Source organism: Mauremys mutica, chromosome 17 (assembly GCF_020497125.1).
Source record: "Mauremys mutica isolate MM-2020 ecotype Southern chromosome 17, ASM2049712v1, whole genome shotgun sequence".
Lineage (NCBI taxonomy): Eukaryota > Metazoa > Chordata > Testudines > Geoemydidae > Mauremys > Mauremys mutica.
In genome coordinates this window covers 9,800,592-9,823,152 of record NC_059088.1, presented here as the reverse complement: position 1 = coordinate 9,823,152, position 22,561 = coordinate 9,800,592, and the positions used below count along the sequence as shown (strand labels likewise).

General features: G+C 48.2%; 1 protein-coding gene and 1 long non-coding RNA gene across 3 annotated transcripts; one reads left to right on the top strand and one right to left on the bottom strand.

The window, feature by feature from the left end:
- Positions 1–9,056: 9,056 nt before the first annotated feature.
- LOC123351926 lies at positions 9,057–14,932 on the bottom strand. Its single transcript, XM_044991619.1, has 3 exons — positions 14,148–14,932; positions 11,701–12,465; positions 9,057–10,290 (listed from the first exon to the last, which is right to left on the bottom strand). Exons 1-3 carry the CDS (start codon positions 14,930–14,932, stop codon positions 9,057–9,059), a joined length of 2,784 nt encoding a protein of 927 aa, XP_044847554.1.
- A 3,703-nt stretch (positions 14,933–18,635) lies between these two features.
- On the top strand, positions 18,636–21,575 carry LOC123351841. Of its 2 annotated transcripts, none has more exons than XR_006574073.1 (3): positions 18,636–18,846; positions 19,588–19,755; positions 21,013–21,575. It is a non-coding gene; the product is annotated as an uncharacterized LOC123351841 (long non-coding RNA). The 2 variants fall into 2 exon arrangements; XR_006574074.1 differs by having other exon boundaries at positions 19,588–19,771.
- The last annotated feature ends 986 nt before the right edge of the window (positions 21,576–22,561 follow it).

Here is a 22,561-nt window from a genome sequence, read left to right as displayed (position 1 = left end):
AAGTGTACTCTCTGTGCCATTATCCAAAGCAGTTATGAAGCTATTGAATAGACCCAGATCCAGAACAGATCCCCGTGAGGCCCCACTCAATAGGCCCGTCCAGCTTGCCTGTGAACCACTGATAACTACTCTCCGAGTACCGTTTTCCGACCAGTTGTGCATCCACAATAATAGGTTCATCTAGGCCATATATGCTTCTGAGAAGACCTTGTGAGGTGGTGTAAAAAGCCTGTATATTGGAGGAAATGTTTAAAAATCAATGTTGATTTAATTATAATTTAACACAGGCAAGTCAAACATGCAGCCCTCACACATTTAAATTGTGGCCCTCGCTGGCAGTGGGGCGTTAGCCGTTAACGCTCGGAACATGAGACCTGCTGAATGTCTGTAATGTTACAGATCACTGCCTGGGGACGGAGAGCTTCAAACTGGCTTGTCATCAACAGCAAAACAGAAACAGTTCAGAGGTGTAGATGATCAGCTTTGTGTATTATGCCAAAAGAGAAAGTGCTTGAGATGTCAGCATCCAGCCAGAAAATAAGCGGCTGGATGCTGGAAATTACTGGAGTCTGTCCACTGTATGGTATAGACACAGTTACATTACATAAGACAGCCTGGCCGGTTTCTGAACAAGGAAACTGGCTGCTGTTATTTGTTTCTCCTGTGTCCAGAGAAACTGGCCTTTGTACACACCCACAAAGCTCCCCGCTTATCCCCCTTCACACTCTCCTCTGCCATCGTGCCTACAAACAGCCTAACAATGGTTAGGGAGTGGGGGTGCTCAGACCCCCTCCCCCCATCTCTCATGCTAACTAGCGTTATGCGGATAATTGATTGCTCAGTTTGCTGGTGGCTCTGAAAAAGATCTAAAGGAAACGTTTAAACTTTTTTTGGCATTTGTAGGGGTGCTTGGGGTGTGACTGAAAGAATTCACTGAAATCCACGTGCGTTTATTAAGTGTTTCAGTCAAACCGAATCTGCATTTCTCGGCAACATTGTGGCCGAAGAATTTCACCCAGTGCTAATGCTGTCTGATATCGTCTTATTGTTTTCTTGGGCTCCTCCATCTGGCTCCAGTTTTCATCACTTGTCTTATACTCAGGTTGTCACAGCTCTTTGGGGCAGGGGCCACATTTTTATTCTGTGTTTGTGCAGCACCTAGCGCAAGGGCGTCCTGGTCCGTGGCTGGGCCTCCTGGGTATTACTGTAACACAACTAATAAATAGCAATAATAATGTACAGTGCCTAGCACGGTGGGATCGGGATCCTTCCTGTGTGCTACCCCAATACAACTAATAAATAATAATAAGAAGCACAAACCTTCTCATGGAAAGTGCCGTCTTTCCTCAATTTCCCCCTCGCTTCCCTCTCCTCCAGGAAAATTGACTACTGAAGATTTTCGGCTGGAATCTGAATTTTTTTCAGTTTGGTAGATTTAGGCTGAAAGATTTGGGGGGACTGGCAGGCGTTTTTTGGGGCTCGTTTTCTGTTTTTGATGAAAATTTAATTTTCCACTGAAAATTTTGAGGCAAATAAAACATTTTCTACAGAATCCCTCTCCATTTTCCAGCCAGCTCACACCGAGAACGATGCAGCGACCATCGGTGTCAGCTGAGCACAAGAGTCACCTGTTGGTTCCTTAGACAAAGCTTCCTGGAGCACAGAAGTTGTTGTTGGCTCTAAAGAATGATTTGTTTTAGTGGGGGCAGCTCCCAAAGTTGGCACGATAAGCCCCAGCGGGTGCCAGCTGAGCTAACCAAAGAATGCACAGGTGTATAAATAGCTACACCTACGTTTAAATATAGCTCCAGGTGTTGACTTGCTGAATGGATGATGTGGGTGTGGTACAGGGACCGTGTGACTTAGTGGGTAGGAAGCCTGAGTGGGAGTCTGGGGGATATTCCTGGCTTTGAGCAGGCAGCCAGGACTCCTGGGTTCCTCCTGTGGCATTGGGAAGGGAGCAGCCTTGTGGGTAGGGAATGGGAGTCAGGACTCCTGGGTCCTGTTTTCAGCCCTGGGAAGGAAGTGGAATGAATTGGTTAGAGTAGGGGGTAGCTGGGAATCAGGATTCCTGGGTTTTATAGCAAGGGGAGAGGGGTCTAGTGGTCAGAGCAGAGGGGATGGGAGCCAGGACTCCTGAGTTCTCTCCCAGCTCTGGGAGGGGAGTGGGGTCTGGGGGGTTAATGCAGGAGGAAGGGGGTAGCTGGGAGTCAGGACTCCTGGGTTCTGCGGAGAGGGGACTATGGTCTAGTGGTTATAGCGTGGGGGAGGGGAAAGACGGTCAGCATTCTACAAATCTACTCCCATCTCGACCACTGACTCACTGCACCGCTCGGGAAAAGCCACACGCTGGGCTAGACTCAGCCTTGCGAAGCTCGGCTGTGACACGTCCAGGTTCCCCGAGCAACACCCGGGGAGAGGGGGCCTGAGAGTGGGACCCACAAAGCCAGCCTGCCGAGTGGTGGAAATGCTGAGGAGAGGGGTGTGGCCTAAGGGAGTTAGGCTCCTCCCTCTCCATGGGATTCGCAACCAGGAGCCCTGTCCTGGATCACGTTACCCGGAGGGCACAGGCTGAATGGCTACCCCACACCCCAGCACTTTGCTCCCAGAGTGAGTCCATGGGTCAGAGCAGAGATCCCAGGGCTAAATCTGTGGAGATAGTTACCCCTGGAGCTAAGCTCTGGCCCCAGGGGATGGGTCCCTCCAACCTGTCTGTGCACCCCAGGGTGTTACACTCTGGTGCTCAGCCCCTTGACTTCTGGACATTGATTCACTGCCTCAGTGCAACCAGCATCCCCTGTTCATGAGCTTCCGCTCAGTTCAACCCTCTCCTCAGCCCTGGTGCTTAGTCGTGTCTTGAGTAAAACCAATAGACGTTTATCTGATACAGCTTAAAAATAAAGATTCCAGTAGAGGCAAGTCTAAGGATCGGACCCAAACGCTTACAGATAAAAGCAGAATGTAAAACCCCACCTAGAGCCTGAACTGATTAACAGGTTCCTCTCCTGTCTAATAGGCTGTTTCTCACCCAAAGGTCGGTCCCTACACTGCTCGTCCCGCTTGTGAGGCTCCCATGCTGGCAGAGTGTCACTTCCACAATGATCCAAAGTCTATTTGATTTATACAAAATGGAAGAGATTTGGAGAGATTTGGGTCAGGAGAGATGGAGAGAGATTACTAGTTTGGTTGATAAAAGTAACAGTGTTAATGTCATATAATTTGGATCAGCAGAATTCCATTTTTATTTATTTATAATTTTCCTGGATAATATTCGTGTTTATTTTTAAGCATTTTCCCCCCAACTTTTATGAATCAAAATGTTAACGTTATCAGGAAATTATGTGGGGTGGACTCAGACAATAATAATTTCATAACAGTAGCTGCTGAGATTCAAAAAGTTAAAGCTTAATAACTCACTAAACACTATCAACATCCCCTGTTGAAACATACAAAGTAAATAGCCGTAAATCAAACCCACATAAGTTCTCACAGTGCATTTTTCTGACGTTGCCTGTCTGTACATTTTGATTACCATGCATGGGAATATTTTTTCATCGGGTTGTGTGTGTGTGTGCGCGGTGAAATTGATATTTACCAACAGTTACTCATAAAACACTCATCTTTTCAAGTATCAGAGGGGTAGCCGTGTTAGTTTGCATCTGTAAAAGCAGCAAAGAATCCTGCGGCACCTTATAGATTAACGGACGTTTTGGAGCATGAGCTTTCGTGGGTGAATACCCACTTCGACGGATGCATGTAGTGGAAATTTCCAGGGGCAGGTATATATATGCAAGCAAGAAGCAAGCTAGAGATAACGAGGTTAGTTCAATCAGGGAGGATGAGGCCCTCTTCTAGCAGTTGAGGTGTGAAAACCAAGGGAGGAGAAACTGGTTCTGTAGTTGGCTAGCCAGACACAGTCTTTGTTTAATCCTGAGCTGATGGTGTCAAATTTGCAGATGAACTGAAGCTCAGCAGTTTCTCTTTGAAGTCTGGTCCTGAAGTTTTTTTGCTGTAGGATGGCCACTTTAATATCTGCTATTGTGTGGCCAGGGAGGTTGAAGTGTTCTCCTACAGGTTTTTGTATATTGCCATTCCTAATATCTGATTTGTGTCCATTTATCCTTTTCCGTAGAGACTGTCCAGTTTGGCCAATGTACATAGCAGAGGGGCATTGCTGGCATATGATGACTTTATACATTGGTGGACGTGCAGGTGAATGAACTGGTGATGGTGTGGCTGATCTGGTTAGGTCCTGTGATGGTGTCACTGGTGTAGATATGTGGGCAGAGCTGGCATCAAGGTTTGTTGCATGGATTGGTTCCTGAGCTAGAGTTACTATGGTGCAGTGTGCAGTTACTGGTGAGAATATGCTTCAGGTTGGCAGGTTGTCTGTGGGCGAGGACTGGCCTGCCACCCAAGGCCTGTGAAAGTGTGGGATCATTGTCCAGGATGGGTTGTAGATCCCTGAGGATGCGTTGGAGGGGTTTTCAAGTGTAAGCATACCTCGACTTCTGTAAGGCATCTGACTTGGTACCGCATGGCATTTAGTTTAAAAAACATCAGAAAGACACAAAATTAACACAGCACACATTATATGGATTAAAAAGTGGCGGACAGCTCTCAGAATGTAATTGTAAATGATGAACCATCTTTGAGCAGATGTGTTTCTAGCGAGGTTCCCCACCGGGATCAGTTCTTGGACCTACGCTATTTAAACATTTTATCAATGAAGAAAGCATGAAATCCTCACTGATAAAGTTTGCAGCTGACACACAGATGGGGGGAGTGGTAAATGAAGAGGGCGGGTCACTGATACAGAGCGATCTGGATCACATGACAATTTGAGCACAAGCAGACAATGTGTATTTTTATATGGCTCAATGTCAATGTGTGCAGCTAGGAACAAAGGTTCGAGGGTCATGGTGGATAATCAGCTGAACACGAGCTCCCAGTGCGACGCTGTGGCCAACAGAGCTAATGCGATCCTGGGATGCTGGGACAGAATGTAGCCTGTGTTCACTGCTGTAATGATCTTTGCATAAAGTGAGAATTGTGAGGGATCATTTGAGAACTCATAACCTGCTGGTCATTATTATCCTGGTAAAATGTGGTATAAGATTCCACTGGATGGTGCTGTTCACACATGTTCCAAACAGCCCTGCCCAAACAGCAGGTGGCAAACAGGTCTGTTGCAAACCAAAGAAGGTCAGGACCGGACTTAAACTGATCTTAATGAGAGACAGGGACTGAGCCGTAATATAGTGGGAAGTTCTCTTATGACTGCTGCTGCACCTTCCTGTGGATCTCCAGTGCTGGCCACTGTCAGAGACGGGATACTGACGTAGACGGACCTCGGCTCTGACCCCGTCTGGCAATCCCTCCATTCCAGTGATGAATTTGAGGATCTGATTATTTTATCTGGTGCACTTTCAGGGACAGAGCATAGGATCTAACCTTCCCCTAGCCTCCGGTCCTGCCCAGTGCCCGGCTAACGCATCAGCACACGCTGCTCCTGGGCAGAGGCAGGGTTTGCCGTCTGAATTTGGGCAGGGGCAGAAGGCTTTGCAAGTACAGCTCTGACTTTTAGATTTACCGATTATTAGCAGTAGTTAAATTTGAATGTAGTTGAAATCACAGACACTGTTTGTGTCATTAGTTCATTGCCCTTCATTTTTTGTTTTAATTATTTGACATTATTTTTTAAATTTAATTATTTACCAGCTACCACTAAACACTTTCATGTAACTATGAATCACGTCTCCCTAGTTTTAGGGATACATAAACATTGTCCTACTACAGAAATAGATCAGCTCTAGCCATTCACTCGGTATCTGATGTAAAGTCATTTCCAGCGCTATAGGAATCGTCTGAGCAGCTGGGCCAGTCGCCTAATGGCTCAAGTGTGGTGTGGGCTTGTGAAGGCTCCCAAATGTTTAGGCGACAATTGAAATGTTTAAATGAACAGTATATAATAACGAGGGTGGGGTTTTAACCGTGCTGCACATTAGAGCTGCGTGGACAATAATTTTCCCATCTCAAATCAGGCCAAAAACTTGAATCCCCCCCCCCCAAATCTTCTCCCTTCTCTCCCCTTGAAGGGTTCCTTCAGGGCAGATGGTCACACAGGGAGGAAGAAGAGGGAGCCTGGGGGTGGGTGGGGTTTTTAAATTTGTTTTCTGGTGTCTTAGCTATTATGGGGTCATGTTTCCAGCTTGGCACCATATTAACATTGAAAAAAAAATAAAGCTGAGATTCTCACATCATCACCTGACTCCTGGAGCTGGGACTTTCAGGAAAACATGACTTTTGAGATACTTGTGATGAATGTGTCAGAGCTGGCAATGCTGTTGTATTTATATTTGCATTGTGTTTAATTTGGTATCTCTGAGGCAGGGAGAGGGGGCTTCTTGTGTAACTTTGAATCAAATAAATGAATAAAATACAGGGATATCCAAATTCATCACTGAATGTAGGAATTGCCAGATTAGATCAGATCCGAGGTCCATCGAGTGCAGTCTCCTGTCTTTGACCATGGTCAGGGCCAGATGATTCAGAGGAAGGGTGAGACCCCCACAGCATCAGATGTGGGACAACCTGTCCCCCTCAATCCATCCCTGTCTTGGTCTCTAATAGTTAGAGATCGGCTTAAACCTGAAGCTGGAAGTTTAGTGTCTCCATCAACATTTTTCATTATGATTAATTACGACAACTCTGGCTGTTCTTGAAATCCAACCAATTACCCAACCCCCTTCTTGAGATATAAATATCCAGTCCAAATGCCCAACCTGCAGCTCTGGAGTCCAAGCACGGATCCAGTTTATGCCCCTTGATCCCTGTTTTCCTAAGAGCAAGAAAACTCAGATGCACAAAGTGTCAGATCAAACTCTACAGCAGTTTATTGAAGGATAAATGCACCTCTCCAAGGTTTGGAATGACGATCAGATCACAAGCAGCGAGTACATGGAGCGGTGAGATTGAATCCGCATTGGTTACCGAGTATGGAACATTGAGCAAATCAACAGCGACAGGTTGATTCGTAGCATCACACAAACTAATTCTCCTGAGAGCCCGAAACACCCTGTGATTACAAACCCAGCACCTCGGGTCAGTCTGAGCAGGGTCGGTGGTTCCCAGGCCCCCAGGCAAATCTAAACTCAGCATCAATCAAGCAAATCAGGGATTAAACGCATCAGCAGTAGCTCAAACTGCAGCTCAGGGTTGTCAATTGCAGAGGTGAGATTCTCATTAAGCCTCTGATGCAGGTTTAGCAGCCGGACGCTTCCAAACCCTGCTCAGGGTACAACTTCGTTACAGGGTTAATAACAGCCTCTGGTTTCAGCACCGCAGCCAGAGAACAGAAACTTCAGCCAATCCCTGGGGAGAGGCTGGGTAAATGGTAATTCTGAGGTTGCCGAAAAGCAACTTGTGGCGCTCTTGAGGTCACAACACTGGTTGTGGAGTCTAGGGCAGGTGGCCGGCAGCGCCCACCTCCCAAGGAAGGATGCCAGACAAGAGGTCTGGCCCCAGGAGTGGTTTAGAAGCCCCAGAGTTAGAAACTGGCAGACTCGTCCCAGATCTAGCACCCCGTGACCAACATGGCTCTACGGACTGTGCCCCAGTGTAGACACAGCTCTGGCGACGGAAGAAACCATCCCTCAGGGAAGTGGTGCCCTACAGCGAAGGAAAAACCCTTTCCCCATGCATGGGTTGCATCTACGTTTCTATGCTGACAAGCTACGGTGCTGTAGCTGCGCTGATATATTGTCTCTGTAGTGCAGACAGACTCGTAGGCCACATCTACCCTCCGGGTTTTCCAGTACTGCAGCTATAGCGCTTTCCTACCTCATCTGTTGGTGTCATTAATCCTCCTTTCCAAGAGACAGGAGCTAGGTGGACAGAAGAATTCTTGTGTTGATTTAGCCACATCTACCCCAGGGGCGAGGTGACCTAACTACGGTGCTCAGAGTGTGATATTTTTCACAACCCTATGCAATGTGGCTAGGTTGATCTAATTGTTAAGCATAGGCCGGCTGTAGTGGTGGTGAGAATTCACACCTCTGCCTGGTGTTAATAAAGACACAGGCGAGGAGCGTGTGTTTAATATGGTGTTTCGTCGGACAGTGTCCCCTTAAGCTTTTCCATCCGTGGGATGATTAACAGACATGGCAGAAGCTGGGAATTTGACCTTAGTTTTGTCTGGTTCCAGCCTGCTTAAAAATCATCTTCATTTAAAAGAAAAAAAATCGCTGTTCCCCCGCCTCCCCAAATCCTAGCCAGTCTTTGTCTCATCTGTCACATGACATGCGAGAAATAAGGAAACGCCCCCTCCTCTCTACTCAGATCCAGTCCCCACTTGCCATGGGGTCGGTGTCAGACGTGTGGCTCTTTTGTTGTTTGTTACCTGACGCAATGCAGGTCTGAGAGGGTACGTCCACACTGTATTGTAACCCTGGGTCCGGGGACCCGAGTTTGTGGACTCGGTATTTCCAAGTGAGCATCCACATTTCACTGGAAACCTGGGTTTACAAGTGCTGGACCCGGGTCCCAGGGCTGTGGAAGCACATCCACGCGGCACTACACAGAGCTTCTGGTTGGGGTCTGCAGCATGAGCTGCGTCCACACTGCAGAATGACAGGGCTTGGACCTGAGTCTTACTGGGACTTGGGCTCTGACCCACCCCCAGCAGGGTCCTAGGACCCACTCCCGAGTGCTCACTGACCCGAGTCAGGCTGATTGGGCTGTGGAAGGAAGTGGGGCTGAGGCTCAAACCTGAGTCAGAGCCTAGGCTTAGTGCGCAGTGTGGACAGACCCTAGACAGACCCGTTGAGGGGGGACTGGCTGAGAGAGAGGCAGGAAGCTGGAGGAAGCAGGAGCAGCAGGACTACCCAAGAGCCCTGGAAGGAGAGGCCATGAAAGTTGGCACTGCAGGGGTGAGCTGAGAATGGATTTTGTCTCTTGGTTTGCTTAAATTTGGGACTATAAGATTGCACCAATGAGACTGGGACTGTGGCAGTTTATCTTGGGAAGCTGGGGAGAAGCTCTGCCTTGGGACACTCTTATCGGTTATTCTCTGCTCCTTCCAAAGCCTTTTTCAGGACTCGTTGAGCATCTTCTGCAACTTCTTCCAAAAACCTACGTAGCATTTCATAGGTGACGCTGTAAGATCTCTTTGCCGCAATCCCAGTGCCAATCACTGGTACCACACTGATAAAATATTTAGGTTTCATCATATCCCCCGTGGCCTTGCTAAGTTGCTTCAAAGCCTCATCTCTTGTTATATCTCTGGCCAGAGCAGACTTTATCACAGACTTCAGCTCAACAACAGACTTCCCAACCTGCTTAGCGAGTGATTTGAGTGAGTCTTCATCCAGGCCAAAGCACTGGCAGTACTGCCTCATGTTCTCCACCAAGATGTTGACATCGCACTTAACCGAGAGAAATGGAAGAGGAACAGCAGCGAGAGCGCACGACTTCAGGGCTTGTTTCCAGATCTGTTCCTGCAGGACCTTCTGTTTCTCTTTCAAGATTTCTTCAGAGGTGTTGGGCAGGGCACAGATGAGAACATGTCTCCTGTGAGTGTCAAGTTCATTCGCCAAAACCTCCTGCAGTCGGGGAAAATCGTACTTGTCAAAGTCCCATCTCGACACCAGGAAAACTTGTGGGGAGACGATGCCTGCTTTTTGTAGCTGCTCCATGCAGTCACTTCTGATTGCCTCTAGAGTTTTCTCCTCTTTGAAATCTCTTTTTCTTTGTTCATTAGCCAAGTCCACATCCACCTTGGAGCGAACAAAATAAAACTTTTTCCCCATCCTGCTGATTTCTTTGGCAAGGTTGGTGTCAGCTTCTGTGAAGCGCCCGGCTGCGATGATGATGAAGAAATCATACTGATCAAAGTCCATGTCCTTCAGGTATGTTTCTGCTGGAAAATTCGTTGTTCCGATCCCAGGTAGGTCCCACAGAATCACATTTGGGTGCTTGGGATCGGAATAAGGAGTCTTTTTCTTTCCTGCCAGACCAGTCTCAGCTGCACCACTGTCATCATCATTCAGGCTTCTTATGGCATTGATGAAAGACGACTTCCCCGAGCCTGAGTTCCCTGTGATGGCGATGTTGATCTTGATATTTGTTAACAACTCATCAGACTTCTTCACAACAGAAAAGGCTCTTGAGAGGTTCCCAGCTTTGACAGCCGTCTGGAATTCTTCAGTTTCCTCCTCCGACAGACCGGGCAATTTACTGCTCCATTTTGAAAACAAACCAGCCCAGTGAGTTTCTGAATCTTCTGCTGTCCTGGGAAACAAAACACAAATTCCCGTCAGGGCTATGGGGTTCCCACTCCCCTTGGGCTATTTACTAACCCACAGTCAGTAGAGTCACATCATGGAGACACTGAATTGAAGGCCAGAAGAGACCCCCCAGATTACCTCATCTGATCTTCTGTATGTCACAGGCACACACAGCCCCCAGCACCCACACAGTAAACTCAACAACTAAAGTGAGAGCAAAGCATTGCTGCCCTTGGGATACCAAATTATCGTGTGCCACGGGAAGGGAACAGGAGGCACCGAGCTGCACCAGTGCCCAGGGCCACTGGAGTAGCAAGAAACTGGTTAAGTGCGAGAGACCCAGCAAAAAGAGATGTCCTTGTATCCATGTAAACAGTCTCATGAGGCTGGCAGGAAAGGAGCTACTGGTCACAATTTGCAATAAATCAATAAAATAATCTAGAGTTTAAATAAACTGTTTAGAATTCCCAAAGGAGAAAGGGAAGGAGGGCCCCAGGCGGGGGATGAGGAGGACCAGGGGACGAGGCTGGAGTTCTTGTAGGGGCCCCTAATGGCCGGGGCCTCTGGGCACGGACCCCGTATGGTAATCCACCACTGGTGCTGAAGATGCCATTCAACATCAAATGGGGCCTTTTCCAATTTCCTGTCATGCCTTTGGGATTCTGTGGTGCCCCTGGCACGTTCCAAAGGCTGACGGCTGTTGTCCTGGCAGACCTGCAGGGCACACCTTGCCCAGGGTATGTTGATGACACCATTGTCATTGGGAGGATGTTTGTGGATCACTTGCAGAAGCTGGGAGCTGTGCTGGAGATGCTACGCCAGGCCAACTTAAAGGTGAAATCAGGAAGATGCAATTTTTCCTGTGACACAGTAAATTACCTAGGAGGTGTGATCTCAAGGGATGGAGCAGGATTGGGGCTTAGTGGCAAGCCAGCGTCTTTGCAGGCTGCCTGATGTTCACAGTAACTGCGTGGCTCAAGATGAAATGGTGTGGACATTGACCCCGGGCACAACCCATTCACAGGGCACTTTCTGAGCCCAACTGGGAGATCCCGGGGCCTTGATCACTGACTATATTCTTGGATCTAGGGTCACAAAGCAGCAAAAAAAAAATCAATTGAATGTTCTCTGTCTAGCTACCAAATCCTGCCGTGGATAAGGAGTCTGGGCTGTGAATGAAAACTGGGAGTTATTTCAGAAGGGTTATTAGATGGCCTGTGTAAGCAGTATGGGGCTCAGCCCTGCTGCTTTCACAGCCAATGAGAATTCTGTTTGCCTTTGGGTTCTAGGATTTGGTCCCTCAGATGATATGGGACAGGGTCTTTATTTTTGATTTTTCCTCCCAGTTGATATTATTTTAGAACAATGAATAAATGTATAACACCTGCTAAAATACCAAAGGGGGGTTTCTTACCCACTGCTCCTGGGGGCTTCAGTGCCCCCTAATGTCTCCGTCTTGTAGTGGTAGAGTTCCTTTAGCAAAGTCTTCTGCAGCTGGGGAGAATCATATTTCTGAAATTCCCTACTCGAGACAAGGAAAACCTGCGGGGAGCTCATCCCTTCTCTTAGCAGCTTCTTGATACAGTCAGTTCTGATGTTCTCCAGGGTTCTCTCTGCATTGAAGCTCTTTTTGTGTTTCTCAGTATACAGGTCCAAGTCCACCTTGGAGCGTAGAAAGAAAAACTTCTTTCCCGTCCTGTGGATCTCTCGGGCCAGCTCGTCGAGGGAGAATCTGCTCCTCTCTGAGACGATGATGATGAAGACATCATAGCGGCTGAACTTCACTTGTTTCAGATAAGCGTGTGTCCGAAAATGTGGGGTTCCAAACGCCGGCAGGTCCCAGAAGGTGACCATGGGACAGGTAGGATGACGATATGGTATTGGTTTTTTGGTCATTTCCAGTACACCGGTCTCAGCAGCGCCTTTGTCTCTATCTCCCAGGCCCCGGATGGCATTGACCAAAGATGATTTTCCCGATCCCGACTCCCCTGTGATGGCGATATTGAACTTAATGCCTGACAAATTCTTAAAGTTCTGCACCACAGAAGCTGCTTCCAAGAAGTTTCCTGCTTTGATAGCAGCCTCGATCTGTTTAGTTTGTCCTGCAGAGATGCCAGGAAGAATATTTCTATATTCTGCATATAGGTCATCACAGGTAGGCTTGGGATCAGCCACTTCCCTGGGAAAAGGAACAGTTACATTAGTCGTGTTTCCCCCACAGGCTTCACCAGCACATTGTAACCCAGAGACCAGTATCTAAATATCCCAGACATATAACTCATCACACACAAACCTGAAAAGCTGCAAGAAGAGGAGCTTTGGTGGCAGCTTGAAATAACTAAAATAACTTGCAGAGCGTTAGGAATTTTCTGGAGTGACCAGCAAGCTGGGATGGGGTGTTAGGTAGAGCTGGTGCTTTCCCCCAAAAAAGGGGGTGAAAAAGGAGGGAAAACTGACAGACCGTGGAGAAATACACCTCCCCCCCCTTTCTTTTGCTTTTTGCAACAGGAAAAAAGGGCAATAAGTGAAAAGTGAGAGAACTGGGAAATGAGTTGAGACAACAATAGAAAATAGACCAATAAAGCTCTTGGGAGATCATGCCGTACAGGGTCTATCCAGCACGGATTCCGTAAAGGGAAGTCATGTCTCCCAGCTAACAGCCACCAGGAACACTGTGCAGGGGTTGTTTGCCCAGCACTGAGATGCAGCCACCTCTGCAGTGGAGCAGTGAGATTTTAGCAGATTTCCCTGATCTGTGCTCAGTGGGATAGGAAGAGGGAGGCTGTTTCTATACATAAGGGTAACACAGGGTGGGCACTACTAGCCTTCTAGGGTCTCCAATGGGAGCAGGACACCAAGGGAATCTCCCTGTGGAGCCCAGACAATCAGGGTTCAGAGACCCTAGGGGGAGAACACGGGGTCTGAACCCCAAAGAATAAGCAATTCAATTGGCTGCTCCTAAAACTGAGAATGTAGCTGTGGAAGTTGAGGCTGAGAAAGTTGTGATGGTAACGAGTGTCCCCTTCCAACAGAATGGACAGGGACTGTCACAGCCATGACGTTCTGCAGAAATAATGGAGACTTCTTAGGGGCCGAGTGAAGGGAAATCTGGGTGGGGGGAAAACCCCCCAAAGAGACCTGGGTAGAAATAAAATTCTTGTGTGTTGGTGATGGGAAACTGTCCTGACAGAAGGGCCCTGCACGTGTGTAAATAGCTGGGTTTGTAAGCTCTGTAATCTGTTAAATTATTCCTTTCCTCTCTGTCTGGGATAGGGTGTTGGGTGTCACTATTCGAGGCCTTACCAGGAGGATGAGCCAAACCTGAATTGGTGGTGGGGTGTTATGAGCTGGGTGAAACCTATTTATGGATTTAGTTAAAACCCTTTTAAACATGATGTGTTAACGTTCCCTTCTCTTAAGATAGTTGTTGGATAGTCAAGGGGCACCTCTGACACAAGGCTTAACAGAGTTGGCCTAGAAACTCGCACCAGGGCCGTGAACTCTGACTATTTCCTTGGGACCCAGGATTGCAAAGGAACAGCAAGAACAATTGTGTGTTCTCTGTCTAGAAACCTGCCGCGGATAAGGAGTCTGGGCTGTGAAGGAAAACCGGGAGTTATTGAAGAAGGGTTTATTAGAGGGCCTGTGTAAGGATTATGCCACTCAGTCCTGTCACAGGTTTCACAGCCAACGGGAATTCTGTCTGCTTTAGGGTTCCAGGATTTAGCCCCTCAGATGATACGGGACAGAGTCTTTATTTTTGCTGTTTTTTCCCACTTGATATTATTTTAAAGCAATGAATAAATGTCTCACACCCGCTAAAGATCTGACCAAGGAACAGACCAAAGGGAGGTTTCTTACCCAATGCTCCTGGGAGCTTCAGTGGCCCCGAACGTCTCTGTCTTGTGGTGGTAGAGTTCCTTTAGCAAAGACTTCTGCAGCTGCAGAGAATCATATTTCTGAAATTCCCTACTCGAGACAAGGAAAACTTCTGGGGAGCTCATCCCTTCTCTGGACAGGTTGTTGACACAGTTTTTTCTGATTTTCTCCAGGGTTCTCTCCTTGTTGAAGCTCTTTCTGTGTTTCTCATTATACAGGTCCAAGTCCACTTTGGAGCGCACAAAATAAAAGTTCTTTCCCATCTTCTGGATCTCCTGGGCCAGCTCGGTGTGGCAGAATCTGCTCCTCTCTGAAACGATGATGATGAAGACATCGTAACGGCTGAACTTCACTTGTTTCAGATAAACGTCTGGCTGAAAATCTGGGGTCCCGATCATCGGTAGGTCCCAGAAGGTGACCATGAGATAGGTAGGATGACAATATGATACCGGTTCTTTGCTTATTTCCAGCACATCGGTCTCAGCAGCACCTTCGTCTTCATCTCCCAGGCCCCGGATGGCATTGATCAAAGATGATTTGCCAGATCCTGACTCCCCCGTGACGGCGATATTGAACTCAATGCCTGACAAATTCTTAAATGTCTGCACCACGGAAGCTGCTTCTAAGAAGTTTCCTGCTTTGATAGCAACCTCGATCTGTTTTGTTTGTTCTGCAGACATACCAGGAAGAATATTTCTATATTCTGCATATAGGTCATCACAGGTAGGTTTGAGATCAGCCATCTCCCTGGGAAAAGAAATGGTCATGGTTAATCTTGTTTCCCCCACAGGCTCCACCAGCACATTGTAACCTGGAGACCAGTATCTAAATATCCCAGACATTTAACTCATCACACACAAACCTGCGAAGCTGCAAGGAGAGGCACTTTGGTGGCAGATTGAAATAACTAAGATAACCTGCGGAGGTGTAGGAACTTTCTGGACTGACCAGCAAGCTGGGATAAGGAAGAAAGGTAGAGCTGGACATTTCCCACTAGAAAAGGGGGTGAAAAAGTAGGGAAAACTGACAGACCGTGGGGGAAATACACCTCCCCCTCCCTTTCTTTTGCTTTTTACAACTGAAAAAAAGGATAAAAAGTAAAAAGTGAGAGAAAACTGGGAAATGGGCTGAGACAACAATAGAAAATAGAACAATAAAGCTCTTGGGAGATTATACGGTGACAGATTCTAACCAGCACAGATTCTGTAAAGGGAAATCACGTCTCCCAGCTAACAGCCACCAGGAACACTGGACAGGGATTGTTTGCCCAGCGCTGAGAGGCAGCCACCTCTGTGGTGGGGCAGCAAGATTAAAGCAGATTTCCCTGCTCTGTGCTCAGTGGGATAGAATCATAGAATATCAGGGCTGGAAGGGACCTCAGGAGGTATCTAGTCCAACCCCCTGCTCAAAGCAGGACCAACCCCAACTAAATCATCCCAGCCAGGACTTTGTCAAGCTGCCTTAAAAACCTCTAAGGAAGGAGATTCCACCACCTCCCTAGGTAACCCATTCCAGTGCTTCACCATCCTCCAAGTGACATAGTGTTTCCTGCTATCCAACCTAAACCTCCCCCACTGCAACTTGAGACCATTGCTCCTTGTTCTGTCATCTGTCACAACTGAGAACAGCCGAGCTCCATCCTCTTTGGAACCCCCCGTCAGGTAGTTGAAGGCTGCTATCAAATCCCCCCTCACGCTTCTCTTCTGGAGACTAAACAAGCTCAGTTCCCTCAGCCTTTCTTCATAAGTCACGTACCCCAGCCCTCTAATCATTTTCGTTGCCCTCCGCTGGACACTCTCCAATTTGTCCACATCCCTTCTGTAGTGTGGGGTCCCAAACTGGATGCAATACTACATATGTCGCCTCACCAGTGCCGAATATGGGGGAATAATCACTTCCCTCGATCTGCTGGCAATGCCCCTACTTATAAAGCCCAATATGCCATTAGCCTTCTTGGCAACAAGGGCACACTGCTGACTCATATCCAGCTTCTCGTCCACTGTAACCCCCAGGTCCTTTTCTGCACAACTGTTGCTTAGCCAGTCGGTCCCCAGCCTGTAGCAGTGCATGGGATTCTTCCGTCCTAAGTGCAGGACTCTGCACTTGTCCTTGTTGAACCTCATCAGATTTCTTTTGGCCCAATCCTCCAATTTGTCTAGGTCACTCTGGACCCTATCCCTGCCCTCCAGCATATCTACCTCTCCCCCCATCTTAGTGTTGTCTGTGAACTTGCTGAGGGTGCAATCCATCCCATTATCCAGATCACTAATAAAGATGTTGAACAAAACCGGCCCAGGACCAACTCTGGGGCACTCCGCTTGATACCGGCTGCCAACTAGACATCGAGACATTGATCACTTCCTGTTGAGTCCGACATTCTAGCCAGCTTTCTATCCACTGTGACAGGGTCGGGCCAGATGGCTACAGGGGAGTGATAGAAGGCAGATATATTAGCCTCAGATTAAGCAGGTCCCTTTTCCCTGAGTAAGATAATGGGCTTTTCCAGAACAATCAGGAACTTTCTGGAACCAATTAAGGCAGGCAGGCTAATTAGGACAGTTAAGAAGCAGCTAGAACCAATTAAGACAGACAGGCTAATCAGGGCATCTGGTTTACAAAGGACCTCACTACAGTCCATAAGGGGCGTGCAAGGAGCTGAGAGTGAGAGGCTGTGCTGCTGGAGGACTGAGGCGTACAGGTGTTATCAGACACCAGGAGGAAGGTCCTGCGGTGAGGATACAGAAGGTGTTTGGAGGAGGCCATGGGGAAGTAGCCCAGGGAGTTGTAGCTGTCATGCAGCTGTTCCAGGAGGCACTATAGACAGCTGCGATCCACAGGGCCCTGGGCTGGAACCTGGCGTAGAGGGCGGGCTCCAGTTCCCCCGATCCCCCTCCTCTCTATTGGATAAAAGAGGAGTTGACCTGGACTGTGGGTCCCACCAGGGGGGAAAATTCCCGGCCTGTCCCCTGACTTGCTAGGTGGGACAGCAGAGACTGTAGGAATTGTTGTTCTCTCTTTCCCCATGCCGGACAGTGATGAGGTTAGCTAAGTGAACAGCAGATTTGAGCCACGAAAGTGGCCAAACTGAGGGCTGCCATGAATCTCTGAGGTGATCAAATCCAGCAATAAGCGCAGGACCCACCAAGGCAGAGGAGGAACTTTGTCACACCACCTTATAGTCCATTCACCCAAACCATACTTCTTTAATTTGCTGGCAAGAATATTGTGGAAGACTGTATCAAAAGCTTTGCAAAAGTCAAGATATATCACGTCCACTGCTTTCCCCGTATCCACAGAGCCAGTTATCTCATCATAGAAGGCAATCAGGTTGGTCAGGCATGACTTGCCCTTGGTGAATCTGTGTATGACCCTGGAAGAAGATCGAGAGAGGGTCTTTGCCTCTGGTGTCGGCTAAAGAGGATTGGGGATGTAAGCTAAGAAACTAGTCTTTTGTTTCTGGTTTCTCCTGCATTTGGAGAAGCAGGACTTTGGGCATTCTTTGTAAATACACAAGATTGCATCAAAGAAAATACCAGACCCCGTCCTCATTTTTTGTGCCCAACTTGGACATCCTGGGGCCGTGAACTCTGACTATCCACTTGGGACCCAGGGACACAAAGGAACAGCAATAAGAATTGTACGTTCTCTGTCTAGAAACCTGCTGTGGATAAGGAGTCTGGGCTGTGAATGAAAACCGGGAGTTATTTCAGAAGGGTTATTAGATGGCCTGTGTTAGGAGTATGGGACCCAGCCCTGCTGCTTTCACAGCCAACGGGAATTCTACCTGCCTAAGGGTTCCAGGATTTGGCCTCTCAGATGATATAGGACGGGGTCTTAGTTTTGATTTCCCTCTGAATTGATATTATTTTCAAACAATGAATAAATGTATCACACCTGCTAAAGATCTGACCAAGAAGCAGAACAAAGGGGGATTTCTTACCCACTATCCCTGGGGCCTTCAGTGGCTCTGATCATCTTCATCTTATGGTGGTAGAATTCCTTTAGCAAAGTCTTCTGCAGCTGTGGAGAATCGTATTTCTTAAATTCCGTACTCGAGACAAGGAAAACGTGCGGGGAGCTCATCCCTACTCTGGACAGGTTGTTGACGCAGTCGTTTCTGATTTTCTTCAGGGTTCTCTTTTCATTGAAGCTCTCTTTGCTTTCCTCATTATGCAGGTCCAAGTCCACTTTGGTGCGTACAAATAAAAACTTCTTTCCCATCTTCTGGATCTCCCGGGCCAGCTTGGTGTGGCAGAATCTGCTCCTCTCTGAAGCGATGATGATGAAGACATCATAGCGGCTGAACTTCACTTGTTTCAGATAAGCGTCTGGTTGAAAATGGGGAGTTCCGATTGCCGGCAGGTCCCAGAAGGTCACCATGGGACATATAGGATGACAATATGGTACTGGTTCTTTGGTCATTTCCACCACACCAGTCTCAGCAGCGCCTTCGTCTTCATCTTCCAGGACCCGGATGGCATTGATCAAAGATGATTTGCCAGATCTCGACTCCCCTGTGACGGCGATATTGAACTCAACGCCTGACAAATTCTTAAACGTCTGCACCACGGAAGCTGCTTCTAAGAAGTTTCCTGCTTTGATAGCAGCCTCGATCTGTTTAATTTGCTCCATTGACATACCAGGAAGAATATTTCTGTATTCTGCATATAGATCACCATTGGTACGTTTGAGATGAGCCATCTCCCTGGGAAAAGAAATGGTCGTGGTTAGTCTTGTTTCCCCCACAGTCTCCACCAGGAACTTTCTGAACTAACCAGCAAGCTGGGGTAAGGAAGTTGAGATGGTGTTTTCCCCTGAAAAAGGGGGTGAAAAAGGAGGGAAAACTGACAGACCATGGGGGAAATACACCTCCTCTCCCTTTTCTTTTGCTTTTTACTACTGGAAAAAAAGGGAAAAAGTGAGAGAAAACTGGGAAATGGGTTGAGACAACAATAGAAAATAGAAAAATAAAACTCTTGGGAGATCATGCCGTACAGGGTCTATCCAGCACGGATTCTGCAAAGGGAAATCACGTCTCCCAGCTAACAGCCACCACGAACACTGTGCAGGGATTGTTTGCCCGGCACTGAGATGCAGCCACCTCTGCAGTGGAGCAGTGAGATTAAAGCAGATTTCCCTGCTCTGTGCTCAGTGGGATAGGAAGAGGGTGGCTGTTTATATGCATAAGGGTAACACAGGATGGGCACTACTAGCCTTGTAGGCTTCTTCAATGGGAGTAGGACACCAAGGGAATCTCCCCGCGGAGGCCAGATAATCAGGGTTCAGAGATCCTAGGGGGAGAACACGGGGTCTGAACCCCGAAGAATAAGCAACTCAATTGGCTGCCCCTAAAACTGAGAATGTAGCAGTGGAAGTTGAGGCTGAGAAAGTTGTGACAGTAACGAGTTTCCTCTTCCAACAGAATGTATGGGGACCGTCAGAGCCATCAAATTCTGCAGAAATAATCGACACTGCTTAGGAGGAGACTGAAAGGGAATCCAGGGAGAAATAAGCCCCAAAGAGACCTGGGTAGAAATACAATTCTTGTGTGTTGGTGATGGGAAACTGTCCTGACAGAAGGGCCCTGCACGTATGTAAATAGCTGGGTTTGTATGCTCTGTAATCTGTTAAATTATTCCTTTTCTCTTTCTCTGCAATAGGGTGTTGGGTGTCACTCTTCGAGGCCTTACCAGGAGGATGAGCCAAACCTGAATTGGTGGTGGGGTGTTATGAGCTGGGTGAAACCTATTTATGGGTTTAGTTAAAACCCTTTTAAAAATGATGTGTGAACGTTCCCTTCTCTGAAGATAGGTGTTAGACAGTCAAGGGTCACTTCTGACACAAGGCTTAGTAGGGTTCACCTAGAAACTAGCACCATGTGGCAGGAGGGTTCCACCGGGTATTGTGACCACCTGAGTGTGGGTGTGTGAAAAAGACAAGCTGGGCTGCAAACCAGAACAGAGACAGACTCAGAGCCAGAGGCAAAAAGCAGGAAGGTCGAGCAGCAATCTGTGAGAAGGGTGTATGGCCTTGGAAGAAGCTCAAGAGAGAGTCTTTGCCTCTGGTGTCGGCTAAAGAGGATTGGGGCTGTAAGCGAAGAAAGTATTATTTTGTGTCTGGTTTCTCCTGCATTTGGAGAAGCAGGACTTTGGACATTCCTTGTAAATACACAAGATTGCTTCAAAGAAAATACCAGACCCCGTCCTCATTTTCTGTGCCCAACTAGGACATCCTGGGGCCTTGAACTCTGACTATCCATTTGGGACCCAGGGACACAAAGGAAAACAATTTTACGATAACAATTGTACGTTCTCTGTCTAGAAACCTGCCGTGGATAAGGAGTCTGGGCTGTGAATGAAAACCGGGAGTTATTTCACAAGGGTTTATTAGATGGCCTGTGTAAGGAGTATGGGACCCAGCCCTGCTGCTTTCACAGCCAACGGGAATCTTACCTGCCTTTGGGTTCCAGAATTTGGCCCCTCAGATGATATGGGACATGGTCTTTATTTTTGATTTTTCCCCCACAATTGATATTATTTTCAAACAATGAATAAACATATCACACCTGCTAAAGATCTGACCAAGAAACAGATCAACGGGGGGTTTCTTACCCACTGTCCCTGGGGGCTTCAGTGTCCCTGAACGTCTCGGGCTTGTGGTGGTAGAGTTCCTTTAGCAAAGCCTTCTGCAGCTGTGGAGAATCGTATTTCTGAAATTCCCTACTTGAGACAAGGAAAACCTGCGGGGAGCTCATCCCTACTCTGGACAGGTTGTTGACGCAGTCGTTTCTGATTTTCTCCAGGGTTTTCTCTTCATTGAAGCTCTCTTTGCTTTTCTCATTATGCAGGTCCAAGTCCACTTTGGTGCGTACAAAGAAAAACTTCTTTCCCATCTTCTGGATCTCCCGGGCCAGCTTGGTGTGGCAGAATCTGCTCCTCTCTGAAGCGATGATGATGAAGACATCATAGCGGCTGAACTTCACTTGTTTCAGATAAGCGTCTGGCCGATAATTTGGGGTTCCAATTGCCGGCAGGTCCCAGAAGGTAACCATAGGACACATAGGATGACAATAGGGTACTGGTTCTTTGGTCATTTCCACCACACCGGTCCCAGCAGCGCCTTCGCCTTCAGCTCCCAGGCCCCGGATGGCATTGACCAAAGATGATTTGCCAGATCTCGACTCCCCTGTGACGGCGATATTGAACTCAACACCTGACAAATTCTTAAACGTCTGCACCACGGAAGCTGCTTCTAAGAAGTTTCCTGCTTTGATAGCAGCCTCGATCTGTTTAGTTTGTTCCACAGGTATACCAGGAAGAGTGTTTCTATATTCTGCATATAGGTCATCACAGGTACGTTTGAGATCAGCCATCTCCCTGGGAAAAGAAATGGTTGCGGTTAGTCTTTGTAGCGGGGTGGTCCCCCGCTCCTGCCCTTCGGGGCTTAAAACAGCCCAGGAGAGGGCTGGGGATGGGGCAAGAAGCCTGGGCTGATTGGGGAACGTAGGCTCAGCTGTGGCCATGCTCCAATCAGGCCCAGCTGGCCCCTATAAGAGGCAGTGAACCAGAAGCCCAGACAGTCTCTCCAGCTGTAGAGGGAGAAGGGCCTGGCTGCAGGGAGCTGGACACAGGGTACCTGAGTGAAGCAGGGCTGGGGAAAGGCAGAGGAGCTGGGGAGCTCCAGCCTGGAAAGCCCCAGGCTGCGGCCTAGCATTGGGCTAACAGGTACTGGGGGTTGCAGAGGGCAGCCCAGGGGTAGGCCAAGGCAGCAGGTCCAAACCCCTTTGCCAGTGCTGAGTGGCTGATACACTGCAGCCTGCCCCAGGGAACAGGGGCTAGATGGAGACTGAGCAGTAACCAATATTGAGGCAAAGTGGGGATAGTGGGGTGGGGGTTCCCCTGGGAGGGAGAGACCCAGTTAAAGGGCACCGGGGTCCTGGGAGGGACACGGGGGCCAGTAGCTGGAAGGCGGATCGCCGGCCTCCAGAGGGTGCTCCGGATGCTGGAATGAGCTAATTCCCTGGATGACCAGCAGGAGGCGCCGCAGGGGTGAGTCCGGCCCGTCTACAGTCTTGTTTCCCCCACAGGCTCCACCAGCACATTGTAACCTGGAGACCGGTATATAAATATCCCAGACGTATCACTCATCATAAACACACCTGCAAAGCTGCTAGAAAAGAAGCTTTAGCGGCATCTTGAAATAACTAAACTAATCTGCAGAGCTTTAGGGACTTTCTGGAGTGACCAGCAAGTTGGGATAAGGGGGTGAAAAAGGAGGGACAAGTGACAGACCATGGGCAGGGGCGGCTCTAGGTATTTTGCAGCCCCAAGAACGGCAGGCAGGCTGCCCTCAGCGGTTTGCCTGCGGGAGGTCCCTGGTCCCGCGGATTCAGCGGC

Excerpts from the sequence above, each read along its gene's own strand:
- LOC123351926 (XM_044991619.1), bottom strand. The coding sequence starts at position 14,932 with ATGACCATTTCTTTTCCCAGGGAGATGGCTGATCTCAAACCTACCTGT. Across the intron at positions 12,466-14,147 it reads GAAGCTCCCAGGAGCATTGG|GGAAGTGGCTGATCCCAAGC; the intron begins GTAAGAAACCTC and ends TCCTTTTCCCAG. Across the intron at positions 10,291-11,700 it reads GAAGCCCCCAGGAGCAGTGG|GACAGCAGAAGATTCAGAAA; the intron begins GTAAGAAACCCC and ends TTTGTTTCCCAG.